Raw genomic sequence first — 15,486 nt, 5'->3', positions numbered from 1 at the left:
TGAGGAGTTGGCTTCCTCACCCCTTGTTTTCTGAATGACCATCATAAACCTAATGCTTCACAAAGAGCTCTTGAAAGATTAAGAATTGTTTTTAGGATAATTTTGCCTCTGAAAACCCTCTACGTTCAGGCGTTTACTAGCCATTACTTCTTTTGGAGGACAGATCATCCTGGTGGCTGATGAACTGGAGAGACAGTGAAAGATTTTGGGGGGGGGGGACATTTTCTAGGGGAAAGGAGGTCAGCAGCCAGGTGGGGGGAGCCTGCTGTTCTTTGGCTTTTGTGCTCAAGAGGAGGGTGGTTTTGCTAGAACTGACCCTTTCTGTCCCACAGGTCACTGTGAGTTTTGTTCCCTATCTTATGAGTAAACCTGACTCACTGTCACCCACATGAATAACAAGACTGTCAGCATAAAATTGATAGGAATTCCAGGCATCTTTTGGGGAGCTTCAAATTACCATGTCATTTCAGCACCTGACCTGGGAGTTGGAAGCTCCTAGGCTTGATATAAATTTCATGGAGCTGCAACTGCAGACATCTCTGCTTTTCAGCTCATCTGCTGGCTTTTTATTGGGCAAAGTGTACAAACAGCCTACCCTCTATAACAAGGCCCTTTTTTCGCCCTGGAGGTATTTTAAAAGAAGGAACTTGGTGATGATTTTACTTAAATGATCACAGTGTAGGGCCAGCTCTGTTCACAAATAATCTGAAAGTGCATTTGTCTAAAATCTGCTGAAGAAGGCCAGCAGCCCTTGCACGCTGCTGTTGGTAATACTCATTATGTAGAATCCTGGAAACGGTGCAGCTAAATTCAACTGAAATGAAAAAATGTAAATTGTGGGTCATAGCCATGAACTATATAATTGAATTAGCCAATTCCAAGTTCTAGGAGTGTGTCCATATTCAAAATTCTATAGCCTTCTTCCAGATTAGCAGTAAGCACAATAAAAGGGAGGGAGCTCAGCTAAAATATCTGTAATTTGGTATGAATAATGGTCCATGTTCTTTTTCCTGGGCCAGCTACACCTTGAAATGTAGGCACGCAAGTTTGCCTTGACGTGTAAGCCTAAGAAGCTCCTTCCGAGACCCAGACACCCAGAACCTGGCAACACCAGCCTCACATGCAAACAAAAGGCTGCCCTTAATTTTGCTTTAGAAATTTAACTTTTACTGAATACTCACGCTGTACCAGGTGGCTTGCTGAGGGGGATGTCCTGCTCTGCAGCCAGAACCAGCCGACATCCTTAGCAACAGAGCAGAGTGGGTTCAGGCTGACCTGGGGGGAGCCAGCTTTCCAGCAAATCCCACCCTCACACTCCCCACCCCAGTGGCCTCACCTATGGTGTGGTCTTTTAATGAGATTTCCCCCGAATAGCAAAGAACCAGGCTAAGTCCACATGCATGCAAAGATGTATTTAAAATTGTATTTCACCAAGCAGAGCCCTACTTTGTGAATTTCCTAGGGTGTTATGTAAACATTTTTCCAAAAAATCTAGTCAGGTTCCAAGTAAAGTACCTTAGCTGTGGTTTGTTTTTTTACTTTTTGGTCCTGTTAGCAGTTTTAACAACCTAACTGTCTGATTTTTGGGATTTTGGAAATGGGCCTTCAAGACAACAGGCAATTGGTGTAGCTGGACATCAGCATTGTAGAGATCAAGTCTTTCGACAACAGCATTTTCCTCCCAAAATGCTCACTCCATAGTACAGTTTACACTTGACATAATAGTCTTATTGACTCTTTATCTGGCTGTCCCCCTGGTCTTCCCCTACCCCCATTTTAGGTATATCCTTGATTGAAATGCTCTAGTAAGGTCCTTGCATGCTTTCTGTAAAGTTGAATGAGTAAGAAGCCAGATCTTTGGTGAAAATGGGCTTTGTAAAATTAAACATTATTATTTCTTACAAAATAATGTTCCCCCCCAGGTTCCAATCTGAGACGGCCTTTGCCTGTATGTAATTCACAGACTTTCAGAGTGAGGAGAGAAAAAATGGAAATATTTTAATTTTAGGCCCAGTCGTTTTTAGTATTGCAGCGGATTCCAGGGCACATGGTTTCCTGGGTGATGTAACTTATTCTCTTAGAATTCAGTCACTAATTTCGCAAAATTCATCTTTCTTTAAGCCTTACTTCTCACCCAACTGGCTTCTTTTCTGGTTTTGGCGGGGACAGGGGACACTTCTGTTACTGTCTTAAGGACGTTCCCAGCAATTGCCTACAGCCCGGGACGCAGCGGTTGCTGGACGGGCGACGGGGGAGCCCCATTTCCTCATGTTTCCCAGCTGCCAGGGAACACCATTCATGATGGAGCTGCCTCCACTTTGTCTGGAGGATTCAGTGTAAAATCAGGGCCGCCAATGACTTGGTTCCCTTGCTTATGCACCATTTATTCGAGATGAGCTTTTTTTAAAAAACTATCTCTGCAAAATCGGTCCTTAAGCATTGGGAGTCAGAGGTCACAAAGGGTGTGAGCAGCAAGGGCACCCGTGTGACAGAGGAGCAGTATTACTGTCATGAGAACGGGGTGAAGGCCACCCAGCCGTCACGGAGACTGTTGACGGCACCACAACTACTGTTAAAGGTCAACACTTTGATTTACTAGTTTATCATCTCATTTTTTCCGGGCAAAACAAATCAATTTAATGTTACAGCTTTTTCTCTTTTTCTCTTTTTTTGACCCCAGGATGGGGCGGGGGAGTTGTCAACTGCACAATCTTTGAAGTGTAAGTTAATTTTTTATGTGATATTCAGTATATATTTTATTCATTAAATTTATTTGAAAACTTTGTCATCTTTTTTCACGCACACAAAATTATCAGACGTCTGCTGTGGGATCCCAAGGGCGCTGAAGGGCCTCCTCACACGGGGGTGGGCAAATATCAGCCCCTCCCACCCTCATGAGACCCCTAACGCGCGTGCTCACGCTCTCTCCTCTTGCGCTGTCATCGGATCCGGATGAACCTGTGTTCGGGTCTAAGGCACTGCTGTCTCTTCATCACGGCTCAGCCCCAGCATCTAGAACAAAGCCGGTTCCTTGGACGTGCTCACACTATTTGTGGAAGGAAGCCGGGCTGCAGAGCTTGCGTAGGCAGGGGAAGGCTATGCCCGGTGGTCTGTTCAGAGCCACTAAGCCCCAAAGGTGCCGTCTCCTAGCCACCGGCCACAGCCATCTCCTGCCCTCATGGAGGAGCCATGTGGACGGCAGGGGGTGGAAGGGGAATCAGATGCAAGGGTTCAGTGCGGCCGAGGGCTCGGGGTAGGGGCTCCGGCTCCACTCCCGTGCTGCTGCGCTGTGCTGCGAGGACCCGGCGCGTCTCCTGACGACAGCTGCTGCTCCAGGATCTCCTTGATGGCCCGCGGGTCTGCTCGGTTGAGAGTGGCTTTTCGGGCGAACCCGATGAGTTTGTTTATAGCTCGAGGGTTTCCCTTCTTCACATCCATTACCTTTAACGATGTTTTAGAGGAGAAAACAAAGAGAGTCAAACCTCAAGATCCTAAATGAGGGTTTACATGGACTTAACATTTTTTTTTCTATTAGAAATAAAGTGAGAAAAGGAAAAAAGGGGAAGCGGTGGGCTTCGGAGGAGGTTTCGAGGCTCCTGTCGGAGGAGCTGTGTCTGCTCTGCCACCTGATTAAAATGGACAAGGGGCGCTGGTGCTGCGTCAGGCCTGAGCGCTGCAGCGAAGCTGGCACCACAGTGACAGTGACAGGAGGACACGGCGCTTCCCCGGCCTCGAATGAGGGGCGCCTCCTCCCTCCCAGGAATAGTCAGGCCTGTGCTCAGCGAAGGGGTGCTCAGCAGGCCCTGAATCCCGGTGGTTTCCTGCCCCACTCCTGCCCAGAAGAGCCCTTTACTAGAAAACCAGTCAGCAGGACGGCGACTCCGAGCACGGGCGGGCGGGCGTGCGGGGCCGAGCTGCCGGTGCTGGGTGGGGAGGGCAGAGGCAGGCGGCGGGGGTGCCCTGCAAACAGCCGCTGCAGTGTTGTGATGCGCGGTAACCGCCGTGAGGGGCCGTGCCCAGGAGCACAGAAAAGTCGGAGCTAAGCGTGTCCGGGTCAGGCACACGGGTGAAGCCGCGCACGGCGCCTGCACGACCGCATTGCCAGCTCGCTCTCCTCATCGGGAGCGCGTCACAGCTGTGAGTGCCCGGCGAGCTGCGGGGTGGGTGGGTGTTCCTCTGAAAGAGACGCCAGCCATTTTTTCCCCCGTTGAAAAATCTCTCTAGACAGTATGATGAGACTTGGGGGGAGACTGACTTCAGCTTTTCTGTTTTGCTCCACGTTCGGAGCACAGAATGACTTGGTTTTCAGCTGTGCTGTCAAGGAGTTTCTCCGTAATTCACAAATAATTTTCCCTTCTGCTTTTCTTCTCACCTCTAAAGACACGAAGCTAAAGTGTCTGCTTCCCTTTTCCCCCGATGCAGTCACGCCTGTTGGCTTTTTACTGAGAGATCCTCCCTACAGAGTAGGGCCCCCCCCGAGGCAGAACACGCTGGCCCCGGGAGAGGGGCCCTGCCTGGGGTCGGAACCCGGATGCGGGGGCCTTGAGGATGGCCCTCATGATGGCAGCGCCAGGGCAGGGTTCTGGGGAAAGCTGTACTTTTCAACATTCACCAGTTTCCTTCCCAACCTTACCTGAAAACTGACAGAAATAATTAGGATATTGCTGACAAAACGGGGCCAGCCATTATTAGAAAGGGCCTCCGAGGTGAGTGGGGAATAGCGGCGGCTCCGGGAGGTCCTCGGCCGGCCTGCAGGCAGCCCCTGACTCTGGCTGCCCTGAAGTCCCTCGTCCCCGGCGGTAGGGTAAGTGATTCATCAGGCTGTGGCGCCACTAGCCTCTGTGGCTGTCGCCTTCGGCCTTGACTGTGCTACGCAGAAGGCACTCGGGAGTGTGGGCACCGGGCACGTGAGCTGATTGTGGACACCTGGAGTATGGTGGGGGCATGCGTAAGGGTGCACACCTGAGCCCAGAGGCCAGCGGGATATAAGGGCGGCATCACTGAGAGGCAGAGGACCGCTACGAGACGAAGTGTGAGTACAAGAGGCGAGACTATGAGAGAACAACAGGGCGCCTAGAGAAAGCGTACCGACTCGCGGAGGGCTGGGACGCTCAGCTGCCTGCCTGCCTCCCAGCACCCCTGCCCAACCCGGGCCTGCCTCCTTGCACGCCAGCTTCCCTGCCTGGTGTGCCTGGTTCCCTGAGAGCACGAAAGCCTGAAAAATCTACTGAGGGCGCCTGGACTCTCTCTGCCCGATCGACGGTGATCCTGCCCCGAGCATGCTCGCCTACCACTGGCCTGTGACAGTCACCGTTTGAGGATGGCTCTCCAGCGTGGCACGGCAGAGCTGCTCCAGGGCCTCTCGATCCTGCATCAGCTCAAGCTGCTTCTCTGAAACAATCTGCGCCGGCGTCTTCCCTTCACTCTGCCACAGTTCCTCAAACACCTACAGTCAGAGGGGGAGAGGGAGAGAGAAGCCAGCGGTGGGCTCTTCAGCCAGCTCCACGTGCTCCTGTGAGAACAGCAAATGAGCTCCTAGCTGGGTGGGCCTGCCCAGAGCCCCACCTCTCTGGAAGCATCCAGAATAAGCTGTTCCGGAGGGTTCTGGACACACCCAGAGTCTCCCCATGCTGAGCTGCTCCCTCACAGCATAACTCTTGTCTTGTAAGATGGAGGGGCCTCCCTGCTCACCCAAACTCTGCAAGGCCCAGGGGCACTGGGGAGGCTGGAACCTCACAGGCCCCTGCTGAGGGGAGTCATGGCCAGGCAGGGCTCTATCTGGGAGCTGGTGAATTCATGAAGTGAGGTGACATTTTGGTGGAGGACAGGGCCACACAGCCCGCAGGAGGTGGCCACTGCTCTTAGCTGAGGTCCAGAAAACGGGTCCTGCAGGGGAACATGGCTTCAGGGAGGCAAGAAAGTGACTATGGTGAAAATACCAAAAGGAAAACACTTAAAAATGCAAATCCCAATCCCCAGGGTCCCTGGCCACCACCTGTATCCCCTACAGCTGGGTAGGAAGCTGGACCTGCGGCCGGTTAGGATAACTAACAGTTAATGGTGTGTGTGTTTCTACTTAAAAAATGATAACAATGCGCCAAACTTATCAAACTTGGAAAAAAGAAAACATTTTCAAAGAAGGTGTTTCCTGGGGGTTGTTCCTGCTCCCCATCATTCTAGCATAAGTTAGGAGGGGCTTCCATCACTCAGCCCCCTGGGCCCCTCCTCAGCTCAGTCTGCCTGGGCCTGGGCCCTGAACTCTCGCGATGGCCACCCCCTGAGGGCCGGCCAGGCGCCACTCCTCTGGGAGAAACAGCCGGGCAATGGCGAGCACACAACAAAGCTAAGGAAGGGGCGGCTGCCGGGAGCTTGCGCAGGGCAGTCTTTCCTAGTCTGGATCCACCAAGCAGGTGTCGTGGCCCCCAGCGGCAGTGTGCCTTCAGCTCCACCCCGTGATCACCACCAGACCATGCCTCGACACGGGACGCAGGCGGATTTGGCAGGAGCTTCCGTTGATTGCCCTGTGGGGGAGCCCCCAGGCTGCCACCGCACAGCCCCTGGCTGCTTGGGGAAAACCTGTCCCTCTGCTCTTAGAAAAAGACTGAACCCACATGCCTCCACCTCAGCAACTCAAATCCTTATTCTGCCTGACAGTGAGTAAGGCCTCACGGGAGGGGCACAGAGGCAGGTAAGAACTTTCCTGCCCGCAATAAACATCAGTGGGGTGTCAGCTGCGCAGAAACTGTGGGACAGACCCATCTGCAATGCGCATGGAACTTGGGGGGCTGCCAGAGCGAGGCTGATGTTTCTCTGAATTTACGCTGAAAATTTTACAAAACTTTGCAATGATAAAGGTTAATCATGGCTGCTCACCGAGCAAATAAGGAACTACAGACAAGATAAAAAGAAGGCACCTGTAGGCCCATCTCAAGACAACCAGGGTGAGTCATTTTCCATCTTCTTGTTTTGTAACATTTGCGATCATGACCTAGAAATGATTTGTTCCGGCTTTTGTTCCACCTACTGCACAGTCAGCTTCTTACAGGAATTACCCCTAATACCCATCAGCTATATTAATAGGAATTTAATTCAGCTTCCCTCACTGGTAGGTATTTTGACTTTGACCAGTGTTTGCTGGTCGGCGTCGTCTGCAGAAGTGCTGGCTGAACATGTCGAACATTCGGGACCAGAGTGGAGCTCTCAGGAAATCCGATCTCTGGCTCAGAACAGAAAGGTCTTGTTCATAAAGCATCCACATAGTAACTCTCCACAGGAACTACGGGGGCGCACGGCCGGGGCTGGGCTGCAAGCACAGGGCACACCTGGGTGGTCTGTCCCTGGCCCCCAGCAGCTGGGACCCGCAGGCACAAGGCTGGCTGGGTTCGCCTTCGTTTGTCCAGACGCCTGAACGTTGGCCTTGTCGGGCAGGCGGGGATTCCTGCCAAACCACATTGCTCAAGAGACTCAACACAGAGCTAGGGGGGATGCTTTGAAATGCGGAGGGAGAGGAGGCTGGATGCTCCCTGAGAAAGTGGGGCAGAGCGTTAGGGGTGCATAGCTGCAAGGTCAGAGAAACATTCCTGCGGCCTCAAGCAACAGACGGGAAGCCGGTGGCTGCAGGGTTCTCTGTTCTCCGAGTTAGAAGCCATTAGCCCAGACCCAGCTCCCGGGGCAGCACTGGGCTCCAGCTGTCCAGCCCTCCGCCCCCCACTATTTAGGACACAGACGGTGCCTCTCAGCTCCATGCCAGCAGGGTGGCTGCTGCTGAGGGGGGAGAGCCAACTCCAGGCGGGCTCCGGGGGTTCCTGTGGCCCTCTCACTGCAAACATCGTGGCCTCAGTGGCGGCAGTCTCCTTGCGGTACAAATTCTCGGCTTTTCTCTGTTTTTACCTGCCACCCTAGCAAGTGCTATCCTGGTGCGACTATTCCTGGCTGGGCGGGGTGACGCTGCTAGGACCTGCTGTCCCCCGTCACACACGCACACGTAGCGGGATTCTGTGCCGGGCTGGTCCTCCGAGTTCCTCAGAGCCACTCATACGGTATGACGGGAACCCCCAACCACACCGACCGCCAGTTCTGACACAGGGGACCCAAGTCACGGGCCGCTTCCACTGCTACCCAACCTTTCTCTGGCTAAAGCTATTTTTAAAACATCTGGAAAGAAGGGTGACGGGGAGGGAGAAGAGCAGGCAGGTCCCTACCCTGTCGCTGCCTGAGCTGGCATGTTCAGGGGGAGAGTGTGGAGGAAAGACCAGTTCACAGGAGATGGCAGGCGGGAGCCGTGGCAGTTTCAGAGAGGGGCGCCCCCTCTGGCCAAAGGCAAATTACTGGGTGAGATCATTCTAGAAAGCACAAAACATGGACACCACGCCCCTAAAGCAGCAGGGCACGGTAAATGTGCGAGGAGCAGAAGCACTAGAATGGAGTAAAAGGCATCAAGTATCATTCGCGACACAGTTTTACTGTATGACATAGAATGTTTTCCACATTAAATGGTTTGGGGTGATTTCTGTTTGAAGCAGACTCCAAAGTCGACAAGAGGAAATTGGTTAGATGGCACATTGCATGTGGAAATGTGATTTCCATCTTTCCGGAGCCCCAATCTGGCCCCGTTCCAATGGAAAACACTCACCAGACAATCCCTGAAGAGCGGGTCTGCCCACCATCTCCGCACAAGGGGAACCACTCACGCCCTGCACGGTTTTCCCCTCAGTCACTGGGGCTCCCGGGATGTTAGCTACCGGGGAGCTGTGCCCTTGACACTGGGAGTCTGCTGGTCCTTGGGGAGGGGAGGAGGCAGGCTGCCACCTCTCCTTCCACAAATAGAACTGGCCTTGTGCAAGCAATGCTGATGCTCTGTCTCCTGTTGTCCTAATAACACAGAATCTTTGAATTTCTTTTCGTGTTTCTGAAAAACAGCGCTGCTTCATGGCAGCCACCTCGTCATTCTTCTGGACCCAGGGTTTTTTGTTTTTTTTTTTAAAGATTTTGTTTATTTATACAAGAACCGGGGTACAGGCCAGACATGCGGGAGGGTGAGAGGATTCACCAGAGACAGAGTGGGGAGCAGAACAGGCAGACTGACCGAAGTACACTGCTGAGGGGAGCAGCGGGCGAGACAGGAGAGGTCTGCTGCGCCATGTGGGTTGCTCTGCGGCTGGCAGGGATTGAACCCGCGCTGCAGAGGCTGCGGACAGCTTCGCAGCGCTGCGCTCAACCGCCTGCGCCACCAGGGAGGCCCAGACCCAAGGGTGTTAAAGGGAGGAGGCTGTCCCTCTCAGAAGCCTTGGGGACACCTGGGAGGAAGGTGCAGGGAGATGCGTAATGAATGAACATCATAGGTGATGCTGTGAGGGCGACACGGTAGAGATGGATCAAGGACGAATTAGAATAAAGTGGGAGAGTCTTTGGAATTCTGAATGTTCTCAGGACAGGACGATTCTTTCTGCGTACCTGTTACCCTGAGGGACAGTTACTGGCTGACTTTCCTCCCCACCCCTTGGTCCTCCATCACTGTGGTGATGCTTCTGTCAGAGGAAGCGCCCCATAGGCCCTGGAGTCTCTGTTCTGCCTGGGCCACTCTCGCTCGCAGGGGGTCTAAACCCAAGGGCTACTGAAGTAGCAGAAGTAACAGCAGTACTGGATACTTCTGTTAAATTCAGTAGTGATGAATTGTAACACATTTTTTCTTGAAAAAAATACACTATAAAAATTAAGACGCAGATGCTCGATGTAATTAGTCATTAGGAAAATGCAAATAAAATCCACAGTGAGATATCACTTTATACCTACAAAGACGCTGACAATAAAAAACATGAACAAGACAAGTGCTGTGAGGGTGTGTGGGGGGGTGGAACCCTCATTCGTCGCTCAGGGATTGTAAAATGGTGCCGTCTGGCGGTTCCTCGAAATATTAAATTAAAATTACCATATGATCCAGTAGCTCCATTTTTACATCCAGGAAATTTGAAAACATACGCTCACACAAAAACTTGTGCACAAATGTGCAAAGCAGCATTATTCCTAATAGCCCAAATTTGGAAACATCTCAGATGACCATTTATTGATGAATGGATAGACAAAAGGTGGTGTGTATCCATACAATGGAATATTCTTCAGCCATTAAAAGCAATGGAATACCAATGCGTGTCCCATCAGGGATAGACTTTGAAAACCTTATGCTGAGACTTTGAAAACCTTAGGCAGACGCAAAGGCCACAAAGCTGTATGAGTCCATTTATGTGAAATGTCCAGAGCGGGCAAATCCAGAGAGAGTAGAATTGTGGTTGCCTAGGGCACAGAGTTAATGGGGAGTGACTGCTAATGGGTGGGGAGTTTGTTTTTTGGGGTGCTGAAAATGTTCTGCAATTAGATAGTGATGATGGCTGTACAACACTGTAAATATATTAAAAACCAATGAACTGTACATTTGGTCAAAAACAAAAGGACACTCTAACGGAAGTATTTCTCTGTCGTCACATCGTCCCATCCCATCAAACCATTCTTCTAGTGGCATAAACATATGACATGCCTGGAATTTTCATCCAATATGAACGGTGGTTTTGTCAAGGTGGTGGAATTCAGAAATCTTTATATTTTTCTGTACTGCTTAAATTCTTTATAATGAACAAATGTAATTTTTTTTTAACCAGAAAATCAGTAAGTGATTTTCTTAAAAAAGTAGAAAAATAGAGAGGCAGGAGCCCCCAGGCAGTGGCGGAACCAAGGTTCCCTTATGTAGCTATAGACCTTCGTCTCCTTTCTAATCAGACTGTTATGTTAGTTGGGTGGCCCCAACTAACTATCCCAGAAGCCGGGATGCACCCGGCAGGTGATAGAATCCAAAGGTGTCTCCATCTGTATCTGAACCAGCTGCCAGCAGCCCCCAGCAGTTTTCATCCCTTCCTGCCACTGAAACTTTCATATTCACTGCATTAGGATTTTTTTTTTCCTCTTTCTGGTGGGGCAGGATGAGTAGGAAGGAGGAAGATTTTTTTCCCTTTCATTTCAACTGCTACAGTTCATCTGCTTTTATGTACACATATAGTTTTTCCTGCCCTCAGGCCAGCCAATCTTTCTGCTATTGCTGAGCATTGTCATAAACATTTGTATTCTTCTGACATGCAGGCAACCAAAATCCTTTCCTAAATGTGGCGTGATCCCTGTAGGTGACAGCCTCACTTGGTGGCGGGTAAACAGAGCCCTTATTACTTCCTGTCTCCAGTCTCACTGCACAGAGCAGCGTTTGCTCCATGTTGTCTCATAATTAGCCACCAGCACTCGCTTTTCCAAAGCCTCACTTTGTAACCTGCCACTGCTGTCGATGTGTATAAATATTAAATGCAAAAGGCACCATTAAAATAACATTAAGTTTCTGGCTGAAGCCTTGACAGCCCCAGTAGCTGAAGCTGAGATCAGGTGGTGCCTTGGTGTTCCTCATCTTTCTGGAAACTGGTTTGTAAGAGTTTACCGAGTTCCAGGAATCTTTCAGTCCCCTAAGATTGGTAGGTGGAGGTGGAGCTGAGGCAGAGGCCACCTCTGATGATGACCCTACTTTTCTGAGTTTTCACTGGGCACGTGTGTGAAATATCATCTGCTAAGCTGCCTCACCCTCCTTGCCAGCACTCCACAAGGACGAACAGGCGCCTGGCACTGGCTGGGGCTGCAGAGAGAGGCGCCAGAGGGTAGAGAAGCACAAGGAGACCGAAGCCCCCATGGGCTGTCTTTTACATAAACAAATGCTTGGGAAACATTCTGACAAAAGCCAAACAGAAAGCATTCCCCCTGGCTAGCCGAGATGAGAAGCAGATACCTGCACTGCACCTACTGGCTTTATTTCATTTGCTAAATGAAATGTTCCTACCTTTCAGTATAAAAGTGGCACTTATAAGCATTTAATACTTCAATTATGAGATCCACTGAGGGATGGCACATGTGTCACACAGAAGCTCTGGGCTGAGAGTGGAGCAGTCAGAAGCTTCAGGAAGCGTAGACATACCTGTCTGGCGGCGGCTGAAGAGATGGCTTTCCTGTCCAGCAGGTCGAGCAGCTCGGCCAGTGCAGAAGGCACGATAGGACTAGCAGCCCCGAGAGGGAGAGAAAAGAAATCATGTTTCATCCTGTCAGCAGATCCTCGATGGTCATTCAGAGCACTTGAGTCGTGGATTTACAAACTTAAACCCACACCTACAAGTGAAGGTAATAGGCCAACTGGGCTCGATTTATGTATTTTGTTTTTAGGTTCTCACGTTTTTGTGACTACTGTTGTTTTTCTTTATTTTACCACCCAACAAGAGCAGGTGTTTGGCAGAAGTTGTAGCAACACACAACTGCTCAGTTTAATTAGTCAAAAAAAAAAAAAGGAGGTGGCTGCAAAATTCATGAGCCATGATGGGAAAAAAGGGGAAAAACCAAGCCAGTAATTAAATACTTCCCACGGAAAGATCAGCCTGAAATCACTCCAAGCAAAATTGCTAACAAAGTCACTTTTCTGAGTGCTTCTGTGCAAATATAAATTCTTTTCAATTGTACAAGCTTGTCTTTAATGACTATCAGCCACGTCTTCAGCGTGCTCGTGGGCATCTCCACACTGTTCATTCCTGCAGGCTCAAGAGTCCTTTCTGGACACACAGGAGCCCAGGATGCATTACATCTCAACTTCTAGGATGTGACTCATTTGCCAAGATCCCATGATAGTAAATGCCAAGGTGCAACCAGACACATGAAGAGTCATTAATTCACACTCAGGGGCAGGGACTGTGGGGGGAGCAACTAGATTAGTGGAAAGTCAAGACTGAATTACAGACTCTCTCTTTTAAAATAGGTGGTTTTCCTGCTCTTAAAGACATACAGCAACGAGGCTAATGAAACGCTGTCTGTCTGAGGTCACTGGGGGACTAGTTTTAAATAGATAGGAATGACTTAAAAATAGCACGTTAGTGTGTCTGTAAATGAAAGCTTTTGAAATGTTTAATGCCACTGGAAAACACCTTCTGTTTAAATCTCAGTGCTGATCATTCACTATTAATTTCCTTGCAAGCTCTTAGATAATAAAAAAGAAACTACCATTTAGTCCCTATGCCAATTTCCATGAATTCCAAACCAACAGAGAGTGTAAGTTTACCAGGCCTGAGTTACTGCACTCAGATTCAAGTACAGTGAAACCTCATTAGGGCTATTAATTCAAAACAGGTGACACACCGAGGCGGCCCATGGTCCAGGGTGTTTGTTTATTCCAAAGTATAGAGACAGGCAGTTCTGAGTGCGAATTAGGTTTGGAGAATATCTGTGCTATTAAGGTCCCATCCAGAGTACCTGGGAACCACCCTGACGACACTGCAACAGGAAAGGGGCAGAGGGCTGGGAAATAAAGAGGTAACCTTTTCCCAACTTCCCACCCAGACTGACAAATCAAAAGGAAGTGGATTTCTTAAAACTGCAGGTTTTGTGGCTGCTCTGCAATTCTAGAAAGTACCAGGCCAACTAGAGTGTGGACTGTGTGTAAGACCCATTATACTGAAGTTGAACTACATTTCTAGAGCAAAAGAGGGGAGCCCTGCTCCCATACAGTGGGTGACAGGAGGGACGTGAGGACACAGGAGACAGAAACACAACATAACTAAAAAGACTTTTTCACCTAATTGACCTTAATTTGTTAGTCAGGTCATAAATATACACTATAAATGATCTCCACTGGCCTACTAGCATTTGGGATTTCTCAATCTTGCTCGTAGCCACAATGTTTGACGCACAGGAGGCCAATAATTGCATTACAGAATTCCTCCCACCACCAAGGAGGGCTATCTGGTATAGTGTCTACACTGCTTCCGGATAGGCCAGTGCTGACCTCCAAGAAGAAGGTCATCGAGATCAGTATCTGTCACAATGACCCCGGAAGGCCCCACTCATCAGTTAAATAAACCATAGGATTGGGAAATAGAATGACAGCAGAAGCACAAGCCACTAATTTTTTTGCTACCAGGTAACACTGGCTTATGGACAGTGACTGTGTCTCTACTAAAGAAGAATCTGACACCCACGGTGTAAGTTTTATGTGTGTCTCTAAGCTTACAGGAGGGGGATGGGTCACTTATTCTCTGAATTTCATTTGGGCTTTTATTGTCTTTCAAGATTATAGCCCCAGCTCTGGCTTGGATTCCAGGAGTAGATACCCTGACATCTGCAACCATGTCCCTGCCCCCCTCTGTGAAAAATGCTGCCTATCTTAACCCCCAAGGTCATCAGGGGCCCAAAGCCCACTTTCACTGCTTTTGTTAAAATGGGACACCAGAAATTCCTGGAGGAAGACACAAGGACTTGGACTTCCTGGTGGCTCTTGCTGCTCAATAAACATTTTGCTCATCTCAATAATTTCTTAGCACTCCTACCCACCCCCAAGCTACTGTCCATGCCCCTTCTCAGCTCACACCTGCACCTCCTACTTCATCAGGACATCAGCTGGTGCAAGATTCAGAATTTTCTATGGTGCCTCACTCTTAATCCCATCACTTTCCACTCCTGGGATCCCACTCAGATCTACCTCCCGCCTCCTGTGGCATTAACATCACACCTTTACGAACACTCAGGTCTCCCGCAGTCCAAAAACCTTCAACCAATTTTGCAGTCACTTGCTTCTGCCTGGATTCTTAGTTTTACCAATAAAGATGGCGCATGAATACACTGATGCACAAATAGAGTCCTCCCCAGGAGACAGAGGACCTCTGAGGACAGGCCTGTTCACCCCTAGAGCTCTCCTGTTCACCCTCCACTTTCTAGCTCCACTTACATAGTCAGTGCATTTTCCTGCTCTGTCCACCCGCTGCTCCTACCAGCTGTGCTCCTCCCTGAGCTAAAACCCTCCAGTTCTTCACCAGACATGATGGAGGATAGCCTTAGAATCAGGAATTCACAAGGGTTGCTTGTGTCTCACCAGAACAGCCTAAGGGGGCACAGGGGAAACAGAAAATGAGCCCTGTCCTATTTCATCCACTCTGGGCAAAACATTCATCATAAAGGAGGAAAGACAGCTCAGACCCCACTCACCTCTCACTAACAGCAAGGTTCCGTTGCTTTAAAGAACCCAGGAAAGTGTTGAGGACCCAACTGGTCACCGTTTTGGGCTCTGCCCTAGTTTCTTTTATCACATTTTGGAAGAACTCCAGTAGGCCAACTTCATTCTGTAAAGAAAAGAAACAGTATAAAGCCTTCCCTAAAATGGAAGATCAGCATTCTGCAGGCAGATCTGAAACTGTCGCCCCTGCCTCCTCTGAGACACTGACTTACTCTTTCCTAAATGCAGACATGACACCGGAAAACTCAGATTGCTCTCGGCCTCTGGCAAGTATCCCACATCTACCACTATCACTGTGCGTTTCCAGAGCATTTGCTTAAAGGAATGAACTGAGTGCAGAGAGCACTGACTGTGTGGGCCCCAGGGGGGCAAATTCACCGTCCCCCAAACTGGCTGCCTCAGCTTCCTGCTGGGGC

The 15,486-nt window shown here is 49.8% G+C and overlaps 1 protein-coding gene across 1 annotated transcript in view; it reads right to left on the bottom strand.

The window, feature by feature from the left end:
- Nucleotides 1-1,372: 1,372 nt before the first annotated feature.
- Nucleotides 1,373-15,486, bottom strand: part of GATB (glutamyl-tRNA amidotransferase subunit B) — a 59,059-nt gene continuing 44,945 nt past the window's right edge. The window contains exons 10-13 of the mRNA XM_037497564.2: nucleotides 15,043-15,176; nucleotides 11,999-12,077; nucleotides 5,312-5,446; nucleotides 1,373-3,441 (exon numbers count right to left, since the gene is read on the bottom strand). Coding sequence (XP_037353461.1) covers nucleotides 3,232-3,441; nucleotides 5,312-5,446; nucleotides 11,999-12,077; nucleotides 15,043-15,176 — 558 coding nt within the window. The 3' untranslated portion in view covers nucleotides 1,373-3,231. The remainder of the gene's footprint in view (nucleotides 3,442-5,311; nucleotides 5,447-11,998; nucleotides 12,078-15,042; nucleotides 15,177-15,486) is intronic.

This window comes from Talpa occidentalis, unplaced genomic scaffold (assembly GCF_014898055.3).
Source record: "Talpa occidentalis isolate TD23 unplaced genomic scaffold, MPIMG_talOcc4v2.1 talOcc4.8, whole genome shotgun sequence".
NCBI classification, from domain to species: domain Eukaryota; kingdom Metazoa; phylum Chordata; class Mammalia; order Eulipotyphla; family Talpidae; genus Talpa; species Talpa occidentalis.
The sequence above is the reverse complement of the archived record's forward strand: the minus strand, read 5'-3'. Positions and strand labels throughout refer to the sequence as shown.